General features: G+C 44.1%; 1 protein-coding gene across 1 annotated transcript; it reads left to right on the top strand.

The window, feature by feature from the left end:
* The first annotated feature begins 561 nt into the window (after positions 1-561).
* LOC104615852 (potassium voltage-gated channel subfamily G member 2) lies at positions 562-27,007 on the top strand. Its single transcript, XM_010292169.1, has 2 exons — positions 562-1,379; positions 26,085-27,007. The coding sequence occupies exons 1-2, from the start codon at positions 624-626 to the stop codon at positions 26,895-26,897; spliced, it is 1,569 nt and encodes a 522-aa protein (XP_010290471.1). The 5' UTR covers positions 562-623; the 3' UTR covers positions 26,898-27,007.

The following is a 27,007-nucleotide window of genomic DNA, read 5'->3' as shown; positions in this document are numbered from 1 at the left end:
CCCCGCATATTCATTGCTACTGGTACCTAAGCTTGGTGAATTTAAATTGGGAATGACCAGCATTGCTGCAATCACATTTCTGACCGTATTGTAGGTATGCATTTCATCCTCACGCTATAGGCATTTTTGTAATAGATACATTACATAGATGGGCCAAAATTATCAGAAAACCATTTGCAACTAAGTTTCTTTATTAAGTTGCTAAAATGAAAATTGACATTTATACGGAAGACCCATTTTCCCTTCCAGTATCCATTGATGTCCAGGATATAGCTCAAACCTCTAGAAAATAAATTTCTGAAAATGATAATACACTGGGTTTTCTTCCATTCATTCACTGACTAAACCCTCTAGAAGTACCAACATGGCTTCTGACCTTATTGCAGTTTAAGTTCTTTCCCCAAGCAACTATGAAGCAAATATAGAATATAGTCCTACAACAATAGGGGAAAAAATAATGCCATGGAGAAAAGTTTCTTGGGATTGAGAGGATAGGATTGTTTTTCATCTAGCAATGCCCTACTTTTATGGTAATTTTAAAATCCTGTTTTACAGACTGACTCTCCAGACAAGCTCCAGATGCATGCGTTCGAGTAACCTTGACCTCCCTACGGACTCAATAAATGTATCACAAAATGGCATTGCTCACTGGGAATGCAGATCCTGAGTTCAGCTCCTACTCCTTCAATAACTTGGAAAACCTGTGTGAAGTGCAAACCAAGAAAGGATTCTTCTACACAAAGGCCAAACTTCTGCACCCTGGGGAAGACTTGTGCTGCTTAGCCCGCCTGGATGACCAGACCAGATTTGTGATCATCAACGTAGGTGGTATTAAATACAAAGTTCCATGGACCACCTTGGAGAACTGCCCTTTGACCAGGCTTGGGAAGCTAAAATCTTGCAACAATTATGATGAGATCATGAACATCTGCGATGATTATGATGTTAGCTGCAATGAATTTTTTTTTGACCGTAATCCTAGTGCCTTCAGGACGATCATGACTTTCCTGGCAGCTGGGAAACTGAGGCTTCTCAGGGAGATGTGCGCTCTTTCTTTTCAGGAGGAGCTTGTGTACTGGGGGATAGAAGAGGACCACCTGGAGTGGTGCTGTAAAAAGAGATTGCGACAGAAAGAGGAGGAGGCAGCTGAGGCCAGGCTGTATGAAGGGGACATGGTATTTAGTGAAACTACGCAATGTGCCTTCCAGGACAATAGCCGATTGAGTTTGTACATGCGAAAGCTCAGGGATATGGTGGAGAACCCCCACTCAGGGATCCCAGGCAAGATCTTTGCTTGTATTTCAGTCTCTTTTGTTGCCATCACTGCAGTCAGCCTCTGCATCAGCACCATGCCAGATGTCAGAGAAGAAGAAGATCGGGTGAGTGCAGCTTTTCTCAGAGTAAAGTGTGTTTTGCATTGTTGTCTCCTCAGGGGAGGTGGTGGGCAAAGTCACTCCAGCAATCATGCAGGTTTTGCATTCAGTGTTTATGATGTGGAGGGCTGGCCGGGTAGAGCACAGAACACGTTATGTCACTTCATACTGAGGGAAGATTGGGCCAAACTCTGCCTTGCCAGCACAGCTTTGCCAGTTCACGCCAGCGGACGGCTTTGCCCAACAGATTTGTTTTCTGACACCTCTAACCAGATGACAAACTAGCTATTGTGGGTATAAAAATCAACCTTGCTTGAGGCTTAATGTTTTGGAGTTAGGTTAAGAGCTAACAGATCGGTTTTCCTTAAAGGTCCTTCAACATACTGTTTTGAATGAACTCTCAGTACCCCACTGTAAAAAAACACCTGAAATATTTTTATGCTATAGGTGAGATAAAGGGCAGGGAAGCTGAGGCAGCAATTTAACAGCAGAAACAAAGCAAATGTCCCAATTTTCAGACATGCTTAGTATTCTCATGTGTAAGCTGTGGATGCTTCATGCCCTTGAAAATCAAGTCTTATGGATATTTTGTTTATTCTTTAATTTAACAAATTTCCTAAGGGTTTAGTCCCTTGTTTGTGCAAGCAGTTCAGTTTCCTAGGATTAGCTGTATGTAGGCCAATGAGAACTCATCTGAAGATCAATAGAGGAGGACATTCACATTTTCATTAAATAGGTGCTGAAATGCAATTTAGGGGGCTTGAGTGGTGGGGGCTTTTAGAAGAGTTCATGGCCTCTTTATTTAGTAAAGATTGACACTAAATGTTTGGGCTTATTTTCCAGCCCCGTGGTCATTAAATGCGATTGTGAACTTCAGCTACTAAGGCTGAAGCTACTACTTCAGCCTGTCAAGTTCTGCTTCTCAGCTGAAGGCTCAGCACCTGGAAGCAGAACCCTTCTTGTGTGCCACCACCCGGGTGCTGAACGGCTCATCGCTCACTGCCACTCGCGGAAGAGAGCGGTCATTACCTGACAGGAGGCATTTGCTGTTTTGTAGCGTTGAAAGCAAAAAGCATGCTGATGGAAAATGGGTCCGGCAACTCCAGCGAGACCCCTGCGTTTCACTGAGTGCCTCATGTGCGGTTAAACCCACCCTGTGCTTGCGAGGCGTTCTCGGGTTAGGTATCAGCTGAGCTGTGTTTGATTTGGAACCAGAATCTTGCAGTAGCAGCCAGGAGAAAAAGAGAAAACACTTGGTATGTTGTTTGATATTTGATTTATTAGAAAATCTTTGTTTTAAAGGCTTTTTATGGTCTAAAATTTGAGGATAGTAGCACTGGGTACTAGTTAAAACTGTGTTGTCTTAATAATGAAAAAAAAACCATATGCCTTTTAGTGTAATTAACCAACAGTGCTCCAGTATGCAGGAATTTTAAGCACAAGTGATATTTTACTGTTAAAAACTGAGATGTATGTAGTATTTAGATGTTCCTGGGTTTAAATAAGAGCTGAACAATTGCTTTTAGAATTACCAGAGTTTAGGCACCTTATATTTTTACTAGTGATCTGAACATAAACAGGGACTCGTAATAGTAGGCTAACAATATTTGCTGGGTGGAGCAGGATGATAATGAAGATTGATAATGAAGGATATGAGAGAAGCCTGGATTTCTTGGTACGCTGGGGCCATTAAAAGGAGCACATTTTCATAGTCAAATGCAAAATTGTACAATAAAGATGAACGCAGACTTGCTCTTGCAGGAGCAGAGAGTCTGATTCCCAAAATGAGACTCTAAATGGGTTTTAGGGTACAAGCAACTGCATGTAATTCCTATTGCAGCATAAAGTCAGAAGGGTTAATGTGATCCTTGAATATCTAAGCTGGGGAGGAGTGACTGGAAGCTGGAAGATGATTTTGTGCCTGTATGCGGCATTGGTGAGACTGACACCAGAATACTGCAGTCAGTTCTCACGTTCATATTTTTAAATGTTGTTTTGAAAAATTGGAGAGGGTGTAAAAAACCTATAAATATTAGACACCTGGAGAAAATGCCATACAGTAAGAAATCTGAACATTCAAGTTTATTTAGATTATCAAAAGGAAGGTGAGTGGATTAAGCAAGTAAGTGGTTTGTATGGGGGGAGGAGAACTGTATAATCTAAAAAGACCTTTAAATAAAGCAGGGAAAGGATGCATGCTTAAAAGCTGAATCCTGATAAATTCGTGTGGGAAACTAGGTGCCAATATTTAGTACCAGTGGTGATTAATTACCGGGGCAAACTAGGAAGAGAATTAGTGGATTTTGTATTTTTTTGTTTTCAGTTCAAAGCTCAGTGCTGCTCTGGAAGGTGGCCTTCAGCTAAACACACTCTACTTCAATCAAAAGTAAATTACTGATTTCAGTTCAGATTACAAAGGTGAAATGCTTGCAGTACAGCGGAGATCATAATAAATGATCTGATGTTTTTCTGTGCCCTTAAATTCTAAAAGCACAGAGCTCTTGCAAATAGGCTTTGTTCTGCCCTTTGCACAGGGGAGGTCTGTGGACAGGGTGGAACTGGTTATTTTGTTTGAGGCAAAGGTGGTTCTCTAGCACAGGGGACAGGGGAAGGGTCACTTCTTACATAGCGCAGTTTCTCCCCAACGTTCCTGGCCTGCTACTGAAGCAACTCAGGTCAGCGCTCTGAGCCGTAGTTAGTCATGCCGGGAGCCGCACACAGTGACTGGTTTTGGTCCTGCACAAATGGATATGAATACCCTCGCCGACCTTTTCGGCTCAGTGAGGCAGGGCACGGAGTCGGGCATCTGCCTACATGGAATTCCTTGTAGGACCAGAGACCTAGGTTGCAAACTCCTCGCGCGTCGCCTGTACATGGCTTAGCGATGTATGCAGCTCATCAAATAACAGGTGTGGAGAGAAGAGAGCTCCTGTGTATTCCAAGTCATGTTAATCATCCTGAGCTGTATCCCTAGCGCTGAGTTTAAGATCCGTCCCCAGGGATAGCTCTTTGGTTTTGCAGTCTCCTAACAACAGAAAATGTATGTGCATCTCTCCTGGCTGAGGAACAAATAAACAGTAAATATTATTTCAAGGACGCACCGTACTCAGCGTGTACATTTTCCAGGCTCTCTGGCTGGCGTTACTGCTGTTAGGGTTCTGTGTCGGAGCTGTCGTAGATACTCTGGCTAACAAGCAGTGTTCTTTTCCTTGAGCTGGCGTTTTCCAGAAGACAAAAGTTTTATGTGCTGCCTATCTGTCCTGTTACTGCTTCAGGGAAAGAGAGAGGAACCAATCATGAAAAAAAAAACCATGCTGGAGAGCAATTTTTCATACCCCAAGCCTTTGATGTCATCTGAATGGTCCAGCATTACACCCAGTGATGTCCTGCAGAGGTGTAAGTGACCTCATACAGATGTAAGCATGGGACCGTAAACGTCAGAAGTAATTACCAAGTGGGTGAGGAAATTATTGTAGGTGCCTTGTCTATCGCTTTCAAAATACAGAAGAATAATCAATCATACATTTTGCTAACTTTATTAACTGCTGCAGATGTCCTGGATGACACTGGCAGTCTCTAGTGCTTTAGCAGGAGTGGGAAGGATCGTGTTCCCATGTACAGTAGCTGTCTTGTTCTTGCTAATGGTCACCCTGCTTCATCCTGAACGTTACTCCTTTTGGGAAGTAGTATCATGTATTTCAGATGCTGTACAACTATCAATAAAGCTAACAGAATCAGATCCTAAATGACTTTTTACTTACCGAACTAGGACAGATATTTTATCTTGTGATTTTTTTCTCATTAAGCTTTTATTTACTGATTAAATTAAATAAAAACCACCAATCCAGTAATGGACATAATAGCTGGTTTTGGAAATTTCAGGAAAGGGACACTTCAAATGTGTAAAGAAAACAAACCTGAGAAGAGAGTGAGGTTCTTCCATGTAAAGTAACAAAGCAATAATTAATTTTTAATTCCAAAATTTGCAGAATGGGAGATTTCTATGCAAGTTCTAGATTTAATGGTGAAAAGTCCCCTCTTAAAGCAAAATACTGCTGAGACAAAATCATAGCAGGAGCCCTCAGGCACTGAGTTCTTTCAAGACCACCACAAAAATGGTCTCCAAGACATAAAAATAGCCAGAGGCATAGAGTATCCTTAAGGCATTTTAGGCATATGATAACTTTGAGTGGGCTTCTCAGCTCTCTAAAGAAATGGCAGGCATCGAGTGACTTGAGGAAAGCTGCTAATATATCATAGCAGGCTTAAACCAGTTGGGGATACTTACAGCAACAGCGTTAACAACATAGTAAGAACTGAACAACCAAAAGGCATTGAGAAATTCAACTGAAAGCCAGATGGTCATCATACTAGACTCTTCATTTTTTCTTGGTGAAAAGAGAAATGTCAACCATTTCTATCTGAAGAAGAAAGCTTCTTGCTTTTGTTAGACAGTCTTTCTCATCGCAGAAAAAAGGTGAACTTGGAGATTAACATCAAGCGTTTTGTCCTGATTCACAAAGGCATTTATAGGCCTGAGTCCCACGGAGCTCAGTCATTTGTAGTACCACAGTGTAAAACAGGAGAAGATCAGAAAGTACTTCCTTCTTCACCGTGCTTTCTAATGTATTGGGAAAAGCTAGTCTAATTAAAGATGCTGTGATAGGAAGTTACAGTTCAATAACCTTCAGCTGAAGAACGTTACAACAAAGAGAGAGACTCATAAATAATGAAGTTAATAATAGCTCATAAAGAAGCCCAAAACTATTTAACCTTCTAAGCTTAATTTACACACTGTGCTTCAACTTTCATATAGGTGAGGATGGGGAATAGATAAACTGTGAACATGCATTTTAAACAATCTTGTGACTGAAGATTTCATTTCACAAAGGTACACACAAAGGTAATTTCAGACAAGGTTAAGAGAGTCTTGTGTAATGATCATAGACAAGCTTTTGATGTAGGGGCTAGATGAGCAGTGAGGTTGGTTGAAAACTGGCTGAACGGCCAAGCCCAGAGGGTGGTGGTCAGTGACACAAAGTCTAGCTGGAGGCCAGTAACTAGTGGTATACTCCAGTGGTCCATACTGGGTCCAGTCCTGTTCAACATCTTTATTACTGATGCAGAGGATGGGGCAGCATGTACTGTCAGCAAGTTTGCTGATGACACAAACTTTGGGCAAGTGACTGATAGGCCAGAGGGGTGTGCTGCCATCCAGAATGACCTTGACAGCCTGGAGAAATGGGCTGACAGGAACCTCAAGAAGTTCGGCAAGGAGAAATGCAGAGTCTTGCACATGGCAAGGAACAACCCCATGTGTAAGTATATGCTGGGGGCCACCCAGCTGAAAAGCAGCTTGGTAGAAAAGGACCTGAGGGTCCTGGTAGACACCAAGTTGAACATAAGCCAGCAACGTGCCTTTGCAGCAGAGAAGTCTACTGGTATTCTGGGCTGTGTTAGGCAACATATGGCTAGCAGGTTGATGGAGGTGCTCCTTCCCCTCTGCTCAGCACTGGTGAGGCCTCACCTGGAGTCCTGTGTCCAGTTCTGGGCTCCCCAGTACAAGAAAGATATGAGCATACTGGAGAAAATCCAAGGAAGGGCCATGAAGATGATGAAGAGGCTGGAGCATCTCGCGTATGAGGAAAGTCTGAGAAAGCTGGGACTGTTTAGCCTGGAGAAGAGAAGGCTCTGGAGGGATTTCATCAGTGTTTATAAATATCTGAAGGGAGAGTGGAAAGAGGACAGAGCCAGGCTCTTCTCAGTGGTGCCCCAGTGACAGGACCAGAGGGAGTGTGCACAGGAGGTTCCCTCTGAACATCAGGAAACACTTCTTCACTGTGAGGGTGACTGAGCACTGGCATAGGTTGGCCAGGGTGGTTGTGGTGTCTCCACCCTTGGGGATATTCAAAAGCTGTCTTGACACAGTCCTGGGCAACTGGGTGACCGGGTTTGAGTGGGTGGAGAGGGTTAGACCAGATGACCTCCAGAGATCTCATCCAACCTCAACCATTCTGTGATTCTGTGGTTTTAACTATTGATTTGTTCAGGTTTGTAATACTAATTACCTACTCCAAACTACCTAATTTTTTAGGTAGCTAAACAGAAAGAAATATAAGTATTCAGGGCCTCAGAGTGTCAGAAACACTAAACATTTTGTTGAATGAATGATACCATCTTGTCTCAGAACTCTTGCAGTTTGAGGTACTTCTGGGTGGGGAAAGTGTTATTTTTACATTAAATGATTTACTTATTTCAGTGAAAAGTAATGTAAAGGAGTAAAACAGTTGTTATTGTTGGTGCTTTCTGCCCTAAGATGTCACCCTGCTTGAGATTGTGGAATGAAGCTTTTCATTTCTGGAGAGCTTGTTTTTAGCGCTTTCTCTCTTTTGTGACTGTTCATCGGTTTTTCTGCATGTGATACTGAGACCTTCTTGATTTTAACTTAGAGCCACGTGTTTATGTGATGCATAGATGATTTGTTTTCATGAATGAAAGTCAATAAAATTGCAGCTTGTGTTTTTCCTTTCTTTGTGGAATAAACTGTTCTAGAAATTACAACACAGTCAACATAAAACATGTATTTTAAAAAATCTCCCTCCTGGTATTACAGATAACTATTTATAGTATACAGGCACTGAGGGTGACTTTTTATAAAAAGAATCTTGGGGAATTGGACTAACTAATTTCCCTAGGGATCATTTGAGAATTCGTTATACCATTCTCTCAGCTCTGCTGTTTGAATGCAAAAACCATGAGCTGTAGCAACATCACCAGTTATGGCATATGAACTATCTACTGATGTATTTGTCCCCTGCATTGCTAGTTTGCATTTTGTGTTTGCTCTGGGCAGTTCAGGCCAGGGAAGGACCAAATCACTCCGTAACAATTGTCACCTGCCTTTTCTACAACGTTGTGCACAAGGAAGTTCCTGTAGACACATGAGATTCACATTCACTTTCACATTCACATGCCCTTGCTTAAGAGATGTAGGACTTGCAGCACCGCAGAGCTGTTTTTTAACTAAAAGTGAGGTTTTCTTTCATAAGCTTAAAGTAGGTTTTCTGCTTAGATGGTACTTAGATCAAAATGGTAACACACACACCAAATTACAAGCTTTGAGAGCATCCTTTACCCACAGCTTTAGTCATCAGCAACAAGCAAAATTTTGCTTTGTTGTTTATGTGCTCAATTGGCCTTATGGACTTTTATCACCTGTTCTGTGTTGTCCCACACTTAGACTGTGAATGCTTTGGGACAGAATGTCTTAAACACAATGTCTATGACCGTCATCATAACAGAAATAAAAATTACATCTACCCTGCTCTTCAGGGCACATTCCTCATTCCTTAGGCTGCAACTTAGGTTTCTAAGCAAGGTGCAGTGGGTTGACCCTGGCTGGATGCCAGGTGCCCACCAAGCCACTCTGTCACTCCCCTCCTCAGCAGGACAGGGTGTAGAAAATAAGATGGGAAAAAAATGTGGGTCAAGATAAAGGCAGTTTAATAAAGCAAAAGCAAAGGCCGTGCGTGGAAGCAAAAAAACCCAAAAGATTTATTTTCTACTTCCCATCAGGAGATGATGTGCAACCACTTCCTGAGAAGGAGGGCTTCAGTACACGTAGAGGTTGCTCCAGAAGACAAATGTAATAACAAATGCCACTCCCTCCTCCTTTCTGTTAGCTTTCATTGCTGAGTAGATGTCATATGGTATGGAATATCCCTGTGGGCAGTTTGGGTCAGCTGTCCTGTCTATGTCCCACCATCTAGATCCCAAGATCTTGCCCATGCCCAGCGTACTGGTGAGGGGGGAGTGCTTGATGCTGTGGGAGCACTGCTTAGCAGTAGCCAAAGCACTGCTGTGGTACCAACACCTTTCTAGCTACCGATACAAAGCATAGCACTATGAGAGCTGCTATGGGGAAAATTAGCTCCATTTCAGCCAGACTCAATGCACAAGGAATTATTTTTTTTCATAAGTGAGACCAGCTTAGCTCATGCAAAGTGCAATTACTGTATGATATCCTTAGAGTCCAAAACTGAGGAGTAACTGCAAAGTTCTGCAGTACAAGTTTGAGTCCTCATAGTGTTCTCGCCCAGTTCCTATCTGATGGTCAGAAAAATGTGCATGTTGCCTTACAGACAGCTCAGGTTTGTCTTGAAACCAGTTGAAAGTGGTGAGGTTTGAAAGATGTTACTTCTGTGGGTCATACACAGAACTTCAAGAGTTGAGAACCTCTGCACCGCTCATCTAAACCTTAAATGTTGAGTTGCGTGGGTTTTTTGAGTGGTGTGCATCTTTTATCTGACTCCCATGGAATTTGCAAATGTAAGATTTATGGCAAAATGTTCTTTGCAAATATCAAGAAGTGGTGATCGTGTCCTGTGATCATTTTGCTGGGAACTGTGCTTGTCTCTGAACCTTCTGAATGTTATAGTCCTTAATGTAAAAGAAATATATGTATTAATCTTTCCTTTGTGGATCTGAATCTAAGTCTTTCCTTTACTGGTTGTCCAAATCCAGCTGTTAGCGTTAGAGCATCTCTCTATCGGTTTAGTTTACCGAGTTCAGGATTCTTGTATTCACCTGCTAGGGAAACGCATTTGGTACTGCGAGTCCTCGGCATCGCTGCTGCACAACACGCTGCCCACTGCACCTGCTCTGCCCACCACTGCCCAGGACTCCAGCTGCCTGGAGATCTCCTGCCCACACTGCACACCGTGTGCCAGCTCTGCCAACTCTTTTCAGAGGCAGCCCTCCCCCTTTCCAAGGCTACTTTAAGCTGCTAATGAATAGAAAATGTTTGAAGGAATAATTGGTTATTCTTGATATCAGTTGTGTGGACAGAGTGCTGGATAACATGTTGTCATGACTACTTTTGGAGAGCTCTGACCGTTTCTTCTCCTTGGCTTGCTTGCTTGTCTTGAGAAAAAAAAAAGAAAAAGAAAAAAATTACTTTCTGCAGTCCTTCCTCCTCTGGAAAAAAAAATAATCCAGCCTTCCTGCTTGATTGAAGCTATTTAAACTTTAGCAGACATACCTAGTTGTTCTGTCATGTCAGCTCCTTCAAGAGGTGGTAAAGGAAACATGGTCCCAGTAAGAAAATCTTTCTCTGTTGTATCAGGAGGGTTAGGAGGAACGTTGTATTTTCTTTCACTAAGAGTTGCCTTTAGATTGGGGAGTGGGGACACAGCACTGTGGAACCAGTTTGCACAGAGTCCCACAGCAAGCCTGCAGACCCTCTGCCCAAAATTCCCCATCTCAGCAAAGTTACCGCCTGAGCTGTGCATGCCACGGCTCTTACCACCTTTGGGTCCCACTGCAGCGTCTTTTCCCAAGTCGCTTTTCCCAAGTAAAGAGGTAAATCCTTAAGGGACAAGGAGCTGCCCTGGGAGATTCTGACGATAGTAGGTTACAGGATAAAGTTTGGGAACAACCTGAGAATCTCTGCAGTGTTTTAGGCTTAGAAGTCGTAAAAGAGAGAGGGTATTTCTCTGCACTGTTAGCTTGGGGATGAGGCAAGAGTTGGATAAGATAAAATTCCTGTTGACTTGTTAATAACCTTGTGCTGTGCTAATGAACTCTTTCAGTCTACAGAATATCTTCTCATGAATAAATAGCAGGCTCAGGTCTTCTTTTAAATATTGTATAAATATGCTGCAATATAACATTAGTGATAAATAATTAACAGCTAAGACTCTTCCATAAAAGCAATGGTAACTTTGTCACGTTGTTAACTGGTTTATGTTTGGTGCAGTGTGTCTCACCCGGCAAAACATGCTCCATGCCTGGTTTCTTTTAACATTTCTCTGGTTCCACCACCATAACTATTTATAATCACCAGTGGGTTTATTCTCCTAAATTCCAGGTAGATCATCCAGGGGGTCTCTGAAGCAATCTCACAATAATAGTTGCTTGGCCTCCAGTCATGTTTGTAAAATTACTGCAGCTACTCGGTATAGCCTGCTTTGTAATATCCTGAGGGTACAGCGTAGCTTCTTTACTCCATCGATTGCTCCACTGCCTTTTGCAAGAGAGCTTGTGCTGTATGGCTTATTGAGTACTGTCCTAGTGTTCTGAAAGAGAGAAATCTTTCATTTATTTGTAATAAAAATATCATCTGGAAATTTCATTTCGGAGCTCTAGGTTATGTCGCTACCAATTCTGGAGGTTTGGAATGAAAGAAAGCAACCAGATTTACATTTGGCTAGACCTCATATAGCTAGGCTGAGATAATGAGCTGATTCATGTGTACAGCACTTAGAAAAATTGCATTAAATAATTTAACTTTATAAATGCTTATATTTTCATTGCTTAAAATGTAGTGATTGAGATGAAATATAGACATGTTTGAAATTGGGGACTTTGCAGTGTCCATGGAGACATTTAGATTCAAGACAAATTAGAGGAGTGGTATATATAAATGAAAAAAAAAAAAAGTTTAAAAAAAATTTGCAATAGGTTTTTAACAAAGGCTTAGGAAAGGACTGGGAGAAAACTATAAGGTTGTTGGATTTTCTAAAGGTAAGCATGATATTTGTTCTAAGTAAAACCACGAAAAAGATGGTATTGAGTGCAAACGGCAGCATTTTAGAGGACAACAGCATAATTAATTCTAGTTTCTGTAGAACACCACTCATTAGTCCAACCTAATACAAATTTTATAAGGTTATAAAGTTTTCTGAAAAAAATAACTTCTGATGTAGGTACTTACACTTCTGCAGGATTTTTGAATTAGTGCCACACAACATCATTTGAAAAATGTAATTTTTCAAAAACTTTCCTCCCATACTAAATGTTTTTAAAATTTCTGTTCGATCTTGAAGTAGCAGGAAACTAAGACGAGAAATCATCATCTGGTGACAGCGTACGCAGAAAGGCATGCAAGTGTCCCTGGTGTTCGCCCAGAGCTACTTTGCTGGCAATTTGGGAGAAAATATAAAAAAACTGCAAATGAAGTTTACAGCTAGCACAGAAATCACACACTAGTCAGCGACTGGCAGTACCTGGCACAGTAAGCTGAACTGATTGGAACGTGGGGGGGTAACTGCGTGTTCATCAGCAGAGAGTGCAACCTGTAAGTGTAGAGAGCATAGAAAGCCCGGGAGAAAAGACTCTTCTGCAAAGTGGGGACTCAGAAAGGATTTAGAGACCCTGGCAGACTATCAGCTGTACACCATTTCCCATCTGACATGCTAGTTAAGAGGCTCGGGATACTGTGTCCAGATTGGGATCCATTAAGCAGGTAAGTTGAAAAAAAAGTTAAAAGAACTATTTAAAATCTGAAAATCTGCTTTATAGTGAGACAGTAGGAGAGTTTTTAATGCAGTGAGCAGCAGGCTAAGAGAATGTCTGTGGACAACAGTGAACAGTAACTGGAACATGCAGCTAGACAAACTCATGCTCTAAAGAAGGTGTATTACAGTGTGGGTAATTAACAACAGAAACCACTTACCTAGAGATGCATGAGTACATCTCTCATAGTTTTTAAATACATTCTGTCAGTCCTTCTAAACACGGTGTCTCAGCTCAGTTGAAACCATAGGTGTGGTTCATGAGCGGCTTGGGGAGGTCCTCTGCTCCGCAGGGGTTAGCTCAAGAGCCCCTCCTGGCCTGACAGCTTGGTGAGCAGGTGCCACCCCACCCCTGACTCGCCCGCGCAGGAGTGCTGTCCCCCCGCGCAGGGGGTGCCAGCGAGGGTGCTGCGCATCTGGGCCTTCCTTGGCCCTCACGTGTATTTGGACCTGAAGTCATCAAGTAGGATGAAAGGGGAGGTGGCAGTTCATAGTTGTGATCAAAGGCGAGTGCAGCCAGAAAAGCCCAGAAGCCTGGAAGCTTTCTGTAGAGCAGCGACGTGGGATGAGTCTGGCCCCGTCAAGGCAGCATCCTGACCAAGGTATCTTGTCCAGGGCTGGCTGTGTTTGTGGGGGTGCTCCAGGGGCCAAGACACGTTACTGGCAGGGCTTAGCCCCAGTGTTCGCTGCCGTTCAGAGTTGAGCTTGCAGGTCATTCACGAGCAGGATGCCTCGGCCAGAACGGGCTGTTAACCAGGGTATATGTCAGCCCAGCCCTCTGGCCATTCACCAGCAGGGCCCTCGTACCCTCACCTTCCCAGGGAGGCACACACACACAGACATACGGACACCCCCCCACCTCCCCGCTTCCCCTCTGTTCCAGCTCATTTTCGAAGCCTGGAAATACAAGAGAATAGCATGAAGGTCCCAGCCATCCAATACATCCTGAGCTGTGTTGGAAACTTGGCACACGCTGCACTGGGTAAAGATGATGGCAGAACAGAAATTGCAGCACCCTCCTGAAAGGTCCACGCACTGAATGTCTGTAGGCAGAAGCTGTGGATATTTTCTCCCACAGCTAGCTGCCTTCGTACGCAGTAGAAATATTGGCTAATTTAAGGTAAGTCAAGTCGCACAGTTCTTATATGCTGCTCCGCTGTCACAGAAAACACTGTTACCGTTGCCTTAAGCAGAAAGAGGGAATATGGGAGAGTGCCGGGTTTCGCAGTGGTCAGATCCACCCTGCAAAGATTCATCCACTTTGCAAGTGCAGCAGTACCGCTTACAGCATTTTAGTGCGAGGGCAGCACAGTAGCAGACTGCCAGCTGCGACGGAGCTGCTACCAGCAGGAGAGCAAATCTACCCACAGGCAACACAGGCAAATCCTTCACTTGCTTTCAGATAATAGGATAAAGGAAGGGGGGTAAAAAATAGGTTTGGAAAAAAATATAGAAGGAAAAGAGTAAGTTTGACTCTGTCCTCCTTTCCTCCAAGTGAAAAAACAGACAGCCCCAACTTTTATATCAGGTCAAAGTGTTGCAGGAACCAGTAAAACTAATGTGGGTCCGTAAAATAGAACCAGCAGTGAGGCAAGAGGAGAAGAGCCTCTACAACAGGGATTGAAAGAAGGGGAAAACTGCGGGAAATAAGAGGGAAAATGCACTTTAAAATGCTGTTAGGAATCAGTTTTCTTTTTAATACAATGAGAGAGAGAGAGAGAAAGAGAACAAGACTGAGATTCTTTTTTCATGTGAGACAAGTTTGAGGCAAAGAAGAAGAAAAGAGGACGCTGGGTTTAGGAAGACCACAGCTCTAGACCCTGTGTATTTGCATGTATCTGTGAGCACAGCCAGCTGCCACCACAGCATCATCTTTTCCCAGGTGTTGGGTAGGTGTGAAAGCATTGGGAATGCCACCACTTTGTAACACAGCCCTGTCTGTCTTGGGCTCATCCTTTCAGCGGAAAATGTTGTGTCTACATGTCGTCATTCCATGGGGAAATTTTTCCAACTGCACATAAGCGCCCTTGGCGAGGACTCAGCCCCACTCTGGTTCTGCAGTGTTTTGATTTATGCTGCCACTTACGGGAGATAACCCCCATCTTTATTTTTGCAGTCCTGCCATGTTTATGAGAAGCAGGTGTGTTGTAAGTGCCAAGTGCCGTTGCTCAAGTTTTCTCAAGCAATAACTGAGTATGTCTTGTTTTCAGAGCACTAGGATAGAAATTACAAGCTAGGATTATTCTCCAGAAATCAGGAAATTTGCTAATTTGCAAGGTAACTGGGCTTCTTCACGTAAAAGCTCAGGATCAAGCATTTGCTTAGGTTTACAGAGAATGGATTTTTTAAAAAAGCATTGTAGTTTCTAAGCCTCGGGGGATACGATGCCTCTATCAGAGCTAGAAGAGACTGGGCTGAAGAGGAAGATTTCTAGTTCATGTGAAAGCAGGGGGAGAGGGGGACACTTGTCAGCAAGGAGGATTCTGGTGTTTAACTATTCTGTTGGGCTTTTTTTGCTTTGAATTTCAGTGAAAAAGTGGGCCAAAACCAAGAAAAACATTCTGGAAATAGAAAATTCCAAGGTAATTTTTACTCAGAAACACTAAGAACATCAGTGTTTCCAAAGTGAAGCTGATCTTTGGAGGACACCATTGCTTGGTAAAATTGTCATTCTTTTTCCTGTGTTACTGCCTCTGCCCGTGGCAGTGACTCTGATGGACGAATGCTGTGCGCTGAGCAGCCCCCTGAGGTCAGGCGGTGCGGGTCGTGCCTGGCCCAGGCACAGCAGGCTGTGTGGGAGCCATGGACACACCTAGACTGCCGTGTTGCCCATGGATTTTTCGCACAGAAGGGGGTCTGCAGCAGAGCAAATCTGCTAGCAAGCAAGCCGTATGGGCAGTGGCCTGTGAAATTCTGCCTCAAATGCTGTGGGAGTTCATGAGTTTCATATATAGTATCTTGTTCTCATGGACCTGTGTCTTCTTGTGTAGCTGTTTGTCTTCAGACAATTTCCAAATGGCGCTGAGATATTGTAAAATTGCCAAAGCAGACCCCAGATACAACTAACCAGTGTTTTGAGTCAGGATATTTGTTCAAACAAATGGCAGTGAACCTATTCTTGTACATACAGGTTCTAATTATCTATTATTTAGAGCCTATTTGCACCTTACAGACATACCTGGACAAAGGCTGTGGACAAGCCAGGTAGGGATCTCAGACCCCCCGAGGCCCAGCTCCAATAGCATCAAGCGCACCATTTCCTTTGCTAGTTGAACATTACAGGAAGGTAGGATTTGGTGGGGTCCTCTGAGGTGAGTGCAGTCCCCCATTGTCATGGGTACCACATCACACCACCACTTCCAGAAACTGAGAAGCTTAATCTTAGAAAGTCTCTGGCCTTCCCTGTTCTTTCAAGGGGGCTCTTTTGGAACCTCATGTGTCTTCTAAGGTGCAGATTCTGAAAGCTGGTGCAGCTATTTCTTCTCCTGCCAACGCCGTCCTTTCAATTAGTCATGGGTTGACTTTGCAAACAGCTAGTGCAAGCTGAGCATGTTAGGTCCCTCTCCTTCCCACTCCGACCTCACCTGCTGATTGCCGTTACTTAGCCGACGGTGTTGCCCTTCCCACTCACTAGTGAACAAAGAAGTCAGCTGTTGTAGCATAACCAACCAGTGCATAACCCTGTTTGACTTTGCACTGAAGAGGATTAAGGAACGATTGTATGTCCCGTTCAGTGGGATGATCTGGGGATTGTAAACAGCAAGGTAGTAGATGGAGAAAGCAGTACTTTCAGCACCTCCAGACAGACCTGAATGAGAACATCTGACCACACCATTAAATAGTGCTTCTCTTCATCCCTTTGGTTTATTTATAGACAGCAAACATGTCTCTTCTCTGCCTTCATTTGATCATGGTAAACAAGTTAAGTGCATTTAATTGACGGCTTTTAAGATAGGTTTTCTATTGCACTAGCCATCCCAGTAACCTTGGGTTCCTCTCCCAAATCGTTCCAGTTTGAATCATCCTTGTTGAACACGGGTGGTTCTTGAATGAATCGAGTCCTTCGCTTACATATTGGGACCTATCAGCGAGCTCCAAATTCAAGTGTTGGTTGTTTTGCATGTGTGTATTTGGTAGGCAAGAAGGAATCGATGTCAAGGCTTCTTTCAAGGATGAAAATCACAAGCTGTGAGAAGCTGTGTGTACTCACTGTAGTGAAGCAGATTACAAACACAAGAAAACCAAAGAAATACAAAGTGAAGGGAATACTAGCCCATGAGGAGGTCACTAGACAGTGAGAATGCAGCAGAGCCTTAAGAAGTATCCTCAAAGAAAATGTTACCCAGGGTACATCACTCCTCAAGTTACAGTATAGCCCCTCTCTCCTGGTGTGTGGTATCATCAGACTGGGAGATAGCAGCAGATGGCTGCTGGAGAGCATACTGTTCCCTCAAGTTAGTCCCAGCTGCAGTCACAGAGTCTAAGGAGTTTTAAGATGTTAGATGTCTTTACATCCCCCCCAGCCTCTCCGGGTGAGGCACTGTGCTGTTCCTGATAGTCATCTGAAAATCAGGCAAGTTGATGGTGTTCCGTTTCATAGGTATTTATGGTCTGTTTTATTCTTTATATGTTTCTTGCTTCTTGAAGATTTTAGCTTTTGGTTGCTTTCCATAAAGTAGAGCCGGATAACATTTGGTTCCCTCTAACAAATACTGTTGCTTTTGGAGAAGTGTGTGCTAAAAGTGGATGCAGGTGTGAGAAAAGCTGGTTGAGAAGACAGTGTTAATGAGAGGGCATTTTGTGCATCTGTAGTACTATTTACCTGCTTTCCATTCTTCCCAGCAACTCTACTGGGGCAAAAAAAAAGCAGGACAGTGGACTGAAGAATGTATCTGCATGCGGCAGAGACAGTAAATGAAGGAGGCAGGGAAATGGAGGACAGCCTTAGGATCGCAACAATAGTCTTGTCTGGTGGGTAGATGATCAAATCCCCTGTGTTTGTGTCTTTCTCCACAATGCAGATATATATGCCAAATCCACGCAGTCAGAGTACAGCTGTTAAGACATCTATGGCATTTGCAGGAAAAAAGGCGACAGTTAAAACAGATCTGAAGGCTCAGTATTTATGGCTTAGAAACCCAAGTCCTACCTACAGTATCTAATTTTTGTCATGCAGTTTGGAGCTGAGATGGCCCAAAGCAGCAAGCTGCTTGTGGACTGGGCAAGATAACTGGAGGAAACAGAGGCAGTTCCCTCTGCACTCTCCTGGATCACGAGTGCCATCGGTGCCTCTCGCCTGTTTAATTCTGCGAGAGTGGTCATAGGCTACCACGGTGCACCGGTAAACTCCTCATGCACATGGTCTTCTCTTCACTCCCATTGACTCCCAGACCCTCTTCTGAGCTTTTCATGAATACAGCCATTTGGCTTCATAGTTGCATGTCAGAAGAGCACTTTGAGACAGAAATGCAAAGCATGTGCAGGTAGCTGTACCTCAGTAACCCCTCAGCTACGTGACTGCAACTGAATAGCAGGACGTGTAATTATACAAGCTCATTAGATGCTGGCTGTGGGTGTTAGCACACCCTGAAGTTACCTTCTCTAGCAGTCACCATAGTCTTTTGGCATCTCCCTTGTTCCTGTTGGTGTTCCATGTTTATTTGAAGCTTCACTGTCAGAATAAAAATGGCAGGCTGAGACATTTTGAAAGGTGGTGATTTGGGACTGTGCTGTCTTGGCGTCAAAGGAAATCCAGCGAGATAAGTCTAAAGTAGGTCTAGCTCCTGCCCACCTCCTTGTCCTTTCTCTTTGTTGTACAGGAACAATTGTACAAGAGCTATCTTGTGTTCATAATATGACTGCAAACCGTTAGTGACAACCCTACCCAGGGAAGGCAAGGCTCTGATTACCTTTTCTAGCAGCTGGGCTGAAGATGAAACATGAACTAAGCTGTAGTTGGAGATCGAAGTGTGTACAGCAAGAAGCAGAGGGCTCTTTCATGGCCCCTTGGCAGCTTTAAAAACAGAAACCATTACTTTGAATTCACAGCCAGCCAGCTTTGAGGACAGAGTGTGCAGCAGCTGAATCATCTTTGCTCAGGAGCACAAGAAATGCTCAGAGCGGGCTGGCTGCAAGTTCAGCCTGACCCTAGCTTTAATGGCAGATGATGTACTGAATTACAATCACCAAGTCTGTAGGTGGTCAGTGGCAAGGGGAGCGTGCCTGCACGCGAGGGCAGGGTGTGACGCTGCCCTTCCAACAGCAGGTCACATCGCAAGAGTCATGCCCTCATCCTTACCGTGAAAATTCGCTGGATGCTTTCATCAGAAAATCTTTTTTTTTTTTCAGAAAATTGCTTTTCATTGGAAAGTGCCAGTATGAGCAAAATCCTCGGTTTTTGTTGGGGAGGCACGTTTCTGGGAATGTTGCTGTTTCGCTGGAATTTTTCTCAGCGCAGGCTTCTTCATTTCACAGTGATGCCTGGGATGAGAGAGGGCGGTGGCCCAGCAGCCGGTGCTCCAGGTGCTCCCGCAGGCTGGGACAGAGCCAGGTGCAGGCTTCCACCCTGCTTGCTTTGGAGCAGGAGCTGGGTCCCTCCCCAGCTGGGCAAGTGCTCCAAGTGTCCGGGTGCTGAATAATTGGAAGTGGGGGGGTCTGTCCTCTCAATCTCACTGCAGACGTTCACTGGAACAAGGGGCTCAGCCTCACAGCCAAATCCGAGGGGTGCACCCTAAGCCACCGGGCTGGGGACTGTCTCGCTCTCTGCAGCACTGCATCCAGGCTGTGGGCAGCAGCCTCAGGGACTTTGTCTGCAGGTCCCTTAATGCTGATCTCTGGTGCTGAGACCTTGGTTACGTCAGAATTTCAAGTTCCACATTTTTGTTAAGAAAGAGTTTCATCTAATGTGCACGGAGAAACACTTGAAATACATGACCCAAAAGGTTCAAGTAACAAGGGACGAGTGGAAGAGAACCAAAATGTCATTTTAGAAATGACATGATTTTAAAGCTTATGTAAGGATTTTTGTATGCAATGCCTCTCATGTTTGGGTTTTGGTTTTTTCCTTAATGCATTTGACAAAGAGGGAAATCTTCACTATAGGGGTGAAGTGGGCAGAGCTGAAACTTCCTCTTGAAAGTGCTGCAGAGCTGCTGACCATACAAAAACGTGTGTGCAAAGCAACACAAGAACTGAGGTGGTCAGAGGTGATCTGGCTTTTGACATCTTCTAATGCCGGCGGGGGGAGATGGCGTCAAAGCCTGCAAGAATCTAGAGGAGAGTCAGAATTTCTTCTCAGGAGACCAGAGGACAAAGGCAGGGTCACGACGTCGCACAACACACAGTGGAGAATTTTTCTGAGGCACGGTACAGGGAAGTACCACTGAAAGAGACCCTGCAAGCCAAACCAAAGCGTTTCTGAAAGGTGCCTGCAATTTTTAGACAGACCATACAGAGCAATGAGGACAGATGGATTTGAACTCCAGTGACACGGGCTTTTCTTTCTGTAATTTTCCTTTTGCCAAAGGAACCTTTGGCAAAGAAAATGTTTCTCCAGAAGAAAGATACTGCAGTTGGCGTTTTGACAGCAAATTTCTATAAACCCCAGTGAAGGAGATTCACTTTAATTTGACTGCATAGCATTACCCACTGAGACCTTCTTTTCTCTGCCTGTGCCCTGAGTTGACATTAGTATATGCCCCGGAAATTCTATGCAACTGCGGGTATTTCCCCATACTCAAGTAATTTCTGCACAGGAAAAAAAAAAAAAATCTACTTGCTGTTTGAAAGAAACACATGTACACAGATAAATAAACATATACATCTTGTAAAGGCAACTGTTTCCATATATTTTTATTATACCACTGCTTTTTGTAATGAAAAGCCTAAGGAATTGTTTATTTAATGGCGTGGTTATATGCACATTTAAAAAAAAAAAAGAATGTCATTTTTTTAATACTAGAAAAGTGCAGTGGGGGTGTCCTCTGTGATTGCCATTCATGCTGTTTTTTGTTTAGACCTCTAAAAAACAAAAAGAAATCAAATGGTTATGAAAATTTAAAAAATGTTTTCCTGCAGCCCAGTTTCATAAAACTAGATGTGAAAATGTAATCATAAAAATGTATTTGTTAGATTACAAGATGAAGAAATCTGGTTAGTTAGAATGAGAGCTGCTGTTTCGCTTACAAAAAGTAAAAAGCAGTATGTAGTTGTTTATGGCCATGAGTTGGCATAACTTGATCTTTTTTGAGAATGTACAGATTTGATACAGACCAATTTTAGGCACGATGTTATCCTATTCTGTTAGGACTTGCTCTTTCTCTTATTCCAATGGCTGATTAATGCTTGGTCGCTTTTTTCCATCAGTGTGTGTGTCTTTCTGCACATTCTTGTTTTGTTTTCTTGAATGGGAAAAAAACCTCAAAATGCTAAGCAGTGTTACAGCATCTGGTTGGACTCAAATACATAGTTAAAAGTTTTAGAAAGAGAAAAATTGCCTTTTTTTTTTTTTTACAATGCTGTAATCAAGGGGAAAAAACTGCAAGGAAAAGCAGCTGCAGCTGAAAGAAGCAAAGCGCAAAGAGCATGAAGCATGTTTTTGCTATTACCGTTTTTGATTTCGTGTGAGGATAATAATAGGTCATACCTAGATGATATTGAAACATGGTCCAGGGGACAGGAAGACATTTAATTAGTGAAAAAAAGGCCTCTGGCAGGTTAATTGACACACAAGTCTGTTTTCTAAAAGGCTGTTCAGACCCTCTTATTCTCAGGACAGCCTTCAGACAGAGCTTGGCCTGTTCAGATTGCAATAGGTTAATAACGATACTGAGAAAGGCTAGCACTTCGCTGAAGGTAATTACGCATTAGCTAAAAGAGGGGATTGTTTCATCTCATTAAAACGAACTCCGTCTAGCAGAGCATTATCACTCCACTCTACTGAAAGTAAACATTTCGGCATTCACGATGTTAGCTGTCAGCTACGGATAGCGGGAAGAGCAGAGAAAAGCCAGAGCCCACCATCAGCTCTGGATGGAGTACATTTCAGCTCTCCGTGACAGTGATGGGCAAAGGTGCCGGCTTGATTCTGCTGTGTTGGACGACCCGAGCTTCAGATACTGCCAACCCTCTCGTGTGCAGCTGAGCGAAGGTTGCCAAGTTCCTCCTGCGCTTGCGTTTTTGATGCAGTTCTGCGGGAAGATTGGAGACATAAATAGCAAAGCTGTAGGTTTGTGAACCTACACAGGATAAACATATGAGAGTGTGGGAGGGCAGATAGAGTCTTCCAAAAGTCATCTCCACTGGTAGTCCATTATTGAGGAACAATTTTCACTCCTGTTTGCTCCCACACCAAAACTCATACGCAGAAGGACTTTGGAGAGTTTCCTTTCCTTATGCACTAAATGGAGTGCGCTGGGGGAATTAAGTGCCAAATTAGCTATTAAATGCCTTAATGTCTTTGTAGGTCTATTCCAAGGCTAAATTCTCCATAGGCTTCAATGACTTTCCTTAAACTTTTAATGGCATGAAAATTATATACATGCACATCAGAATCCAGAATGCTTCCTGCCAGGTAGGTCTCTTAAGGCAAGCTACATCTTGGTTTCTATATGTGCTGGTCCAGGCGGTCTCCTATCTCCTTTCAGGGACAGCAAATTTGCGCATTGGCGTTTTCCTTCTTGCCATCGCAGCTGCTTTGCTCAAGCAAATATTCATCTATGGGTTGTCTTCCTGACATCTCATCCTGATCCTTTCCTGCACATACAAGGTATCAGGAGCTGTGAATCACCTGCAACCATTGCCCTTAGGTGTGAGATCGAGCATATCCTGATGAGAGATTCCCAGGCAGCAGGGCTTTGGGACAGTATCAGTCTGATGGCTAGTTTCTTGGTCATAAGGTGAGAAGTTGCAGTGGCACAGACAGTCCTTCCACTGACTTTGTGACCTAACAGAGCCAGATTTATGCCGTGGTACGAAAGCATCTTGGTTCTGTATCTTATGAGAGAGCCTGACAGCTTAATTGTTCTGTGATAGGAACCAAGCCCCTAAAAACAATATGTTTTTCCCATGTGTTATGACTGGAAGGGCCAATCAAATCTGTCAAATCAACAAATGGTTACAGGACTGGTGCCACAGCCAAGGGTTTGGCTATTTAGACCATGAGACTTGCTTTGAGAAACCTGGTCTACTGGGGGCTGATGGGGTCCATCTGTCAGAGAAGGGGAAGAGCATCTTCAGTCACAGGCTTGCCAAGCTGGTGAAAAGGGCTTTAAACTAAAGTTGCCAGGGGAGGGGAACCTCAATCCATCCCACTTTGACCCAGGCACTCTATTGCCTGTGCCAGCAATAGATGCCCAGAACCTGGAGAAGCATCACGAGCCAGCAGGAGAGCACCTGAAGAGCACCACAAAGGAATTCCAGCCACTCCAACCAGTAAATCACCTTTGCTGGGGGCTCAACTTAAATGCCTCTATGCAAACACATGTAGCATGGGGAATAAACAAGACACACTGGAGGGAAAAGATGCCATCCAGAGGAACCTTGACAGGCTTGAGAGGTGGGCTGGTGCAAACCTCATGAAGTTCAACAAGGCCAAGTGCAAGGTCCTGCACATGGCTTGGGGCAATCCCAAGCACAAATACAGGCTGAGCAGAGAATGGATCAAGAGCAGCCCTGTGGAAAAGGTCGTGGGGGTGTTGGCTGGAGAGAAGCTCAGCGTGACCCAGCAATGTGTATTTGGCAACCCAGAAGGCCAACTGTATCCTGGGCTACATCAAAAGCAGTGTGGCCAGCAGGCAAGGGAGGTGATTCTCCTCCTCTACTCCACTCTCATGAGACCCCACCTGCAGTCCTGCATTCAGCTTTGGGGCCCCCAACATAAGAGGGACATGGACCTGCTGGAGCAGGTTCAGAGGAGGGCCATGAAGGTGATCAAAGGGCTGGCGTACCTCTCCTATGAAGACAGGCTGAGAGAATTGGGGTTGTTCAGCCTGGAGAAGAGAAGGCTCCGGGGAGACCTTATTGCAGTCTTTTTGTACTTAAAGGGAGCTTATAAGAAAGAAGGAGACAGACGTTTTAGCAGCGCCTGTTGCAGTAGGACAAGGGGTAATGGCTTTAAACTAAAAGATAGTAGATTTTGACTAGATATGAGGAAGAAATTCTTCACTATGAGGGTGGAACAGGTTGCCCAGAGAACTTGTGCATGCCCCATCCCCGGAAGTGTTCAAGGCTTTGGATGGGACTTTGAACAACCTGGTCTAGTGGAAGCTGTCCCGGCCCATGGCATGGGGGTTGGAACTAGATGATCTTTATGGTCCTGTCCAACCCAAACCATTCTATGATTCTATGATTCCATGATTATGACAAAAATATTTATTTATGACCAAATTAGTTTGGTGAGGCAGTTATAAATTAAGCTCCTTCTAGTCTTCACACCTATCAAAATCAGGAAGTTAAAAACAGGCTATCTATCTGAGCTACTGCACTAGTAAAACAAGGTTATCCTTCCTCTCTGCAATACGCTTAAGATCTTGACAGCAATTTCAATGGGACAAGTAATTTTTCTCCCCATATCAGCATGACCCCCTGGGAAACAATGGGAGGTATAACATATGCCAACTGAAAGTGTAATACAAAAGAAATCTACAAATAGAAGGCACTACGACCTTTCACCGTGTTTAATACAAGGACCATAAACACCAGCTCTGAGGATTCATTTTCACACTTTTTTTTTCCTATTGAAATGTCTTTCATCATTGGATCAATCTCTTCTTAAGCGTGAAATGGGGAGGGTGCCTCAGCATTTTGGTTGCCATACTGAGGTAAGACAAGGCTTTATACTCAATGTGACAACACTGCTCTTGGTGCCGGCAAGGCAGCAGCCCTTGAAAAGTGTATCCAGTTACTCCCCCACATTTTGGGGAATGCTGTTGTTATGAAGAGGGCAAAAGTATTATCACTCCTTTGCTGTTTTCTTTCACAACAGGGAAAAACTGTGCATAAACACAGAGAGGGATGAAGTTAGGATATGGTGCTCTGCAGTAAAAATTTCCTCATGTCTGCCTAGCAAAAGACTCCTGTGGTGAGCGTGTGGGCAGAACTGTTTATAGGTGTGCCAGGTTCTCTGCTTCTCCAGTGGTGATACGGGGGCCAGTTTGACACAGCCTCGCCACTCGAGTGATATTTTATTGCTATAATTTAGCATAGGAGAGCAAAACAAGGTTTTACATTGGTACCTAATACCTGTTGCATCCAGTGGGAGTCACAGACCCCACTACCGTGGGTGGACTCCTACATGCTTACACGAGTTTTCATGAACTGTTCAGAGTAAAACTGGTTCACCGAATAAATATACACTTCCCTTAAATAAATATACACTTGCCTTCCGCTCAAAGCCCCCAGAGCATTAACACTTTTATATAAGCATTTACAGAGGAAACAGCACTAGCCCTGTAATTGTCCACGTCAAAATCTTTTTATTTAAAGCTGATTATTATTCAGCTGGAGTTACTAACAGTGATGTAGCAGAGAATTGCCATAGTATTTGTGCCGTTGAATTGACAATCAAAGAGCAGCCATCACCAGCATTATTTATTGCTGTTCCAATGTGCCAAGGCTGGCCTGTTTACAGGCATCGTAATGAAGAACCAGAGTTCTCTATATTTTCCATTAAGTGAGCCTGCAGGGAAGAGCACCTCTTCCAGTGCCTTAGAAAGCTTGGGGAGGGCATCATGGTCATTAGTTGTTACAGGTGAGGTAATTGAAAACGCTTATCTCTCCGGACCCTCCCTCTAGTCTTGTGCTACTTTTTCTTTTAGAAATACTTACATTTATCAGTACTTTATATAAACTTTTTTGCCACAGGGCTAGTGTATTAATAAATGTTCACTGGAATATAAAAAAATGTTCTATATTCTGTGAATAATAAGTTATAGATGGCTCCAAGTATAAAGTGCATAACATAAAATGCTGTAGGTATTTATGAGCCATTTATAAGCAATTTATTATTGATCAGGAAGGGAGGGAGGGATCACCCATTTATTAAGATCCGTGAATCCTATACTAATCCTTTCTAAAGGGTGTTAAAGACTTGGTTAGAAATGAGATGTTGCCACTGGCCTTTCAGCAGTGGGCTGTCTGGCTGACAGCTAATACCATCCCACCAAATTCTTGGCAGCTTCGGATTACTCCTGAGCACTGTTGACCTGTCCTGCAGCCAAACATGTAGCTAGTAGCTCTGGTTTTAGTCATCCATTCCAGCTGCTCTTAGCAGCGATGATTTTACCTTGGTAGCTCACAATTCATACAGCTTTCATGTGGCATTTTCCTTTGAATTGCCACTCTCTGTTTCTTTGGTTAGCTCCCTGGCTAATCCTTTTTCTTCTCCTTTTTCTGTGTTTCCCACTCCTCCTGTCCCCAGGGCGAATGCTCACGGAAGTGCTATGACATCTTTGTGCTGGAGACAGTGTGCGTGGCGTGGTTTTCATTTGAGTTCCTGCTGCGATCCATCCAGGCGGAGAACAAGTGTGCTTTCCTGAAAACCCCGCTCAACATCATCGACATCCTGGCCATCTTGCCTTTCTATATCTCTCTCATTGTGGATATGGTCTCCACGAAAAACAGCAGCAAGCCAGGTGGGGGAGCTGGGAACAAGTACCTGGAACGAGTGGGTCTGGTGCTGCGCTTCCTGCGGGCTCTGCGCATCCTGTACGTGATGAGATTGGCACGGCACTCGCTGGGGCTGCAGACGCTGGGGCTCACCGTGCGCCGGTGCACCAGGGAGTTCGGGCTCCTCCTGCTCTTCCTTTGCGTCGCCATGGCCCTCTTCTCGCCACTGGTGTACTTGGCTGAGAGCGAACTGGGAGCCAAGCAAGAATTCACAAGCGTCCCCACCAGTTACTGGTGGGCTGTCATCTCCATGACAACTGTTGGCTATGGGGACATGGTGCCTCGTAGCATCCCCGGACAGGTGGTGGCCCTGAGCAGTATCTTGAGTGGGATTTTGCTGATGGCTTTCCCAGTCACGTCCATCTTTCACACCTTTTCCCGTTCATACAGTGAGCTGAAGGAGCAGCAGCAACGAGCAGCAAGCAGGCAGATGCGCCAGCTAGAAGAGAGCACCAAACTCCCAGGTGGTGACGGTACACAGGGGCTCGGTGTCACATTCCCTCCGGATGCTGCCACGCAGGAGGGTCAGGCCACAGTGGACCAGGAAGCCAAGAGAAGTTGTTGACTGAACAGCTGAAGACATGCGTTGGCAGCACAAGCAGCAGTAGACAAGGGGGGTCAGTTCTGCAAGAAGAACCTCCTGAACTGCATAAATGAGGGGCAGGCACACACAAG

This window comes from Phaethon lepturus, unplaced genomic scaffold (genome assembly GCF_000687285.1).
Source record: "Phaethon lepturus isolate BGI_N335 unplaced genomic scaffold, ASM68728v1 scaffold9148, whole genome shotgun sequence".
Classification (NCBI taxonomy): Eukaryota; Metazoa; Chordata; class Aves; order Phaethontiformes; family Phaethontidae; genus Phaethon; species Phaethon lepturus.
Note: the sequence above shows the minus strand (reverse complement) of the source record. Positions and strands in the feature narration are given on the sequence as shown.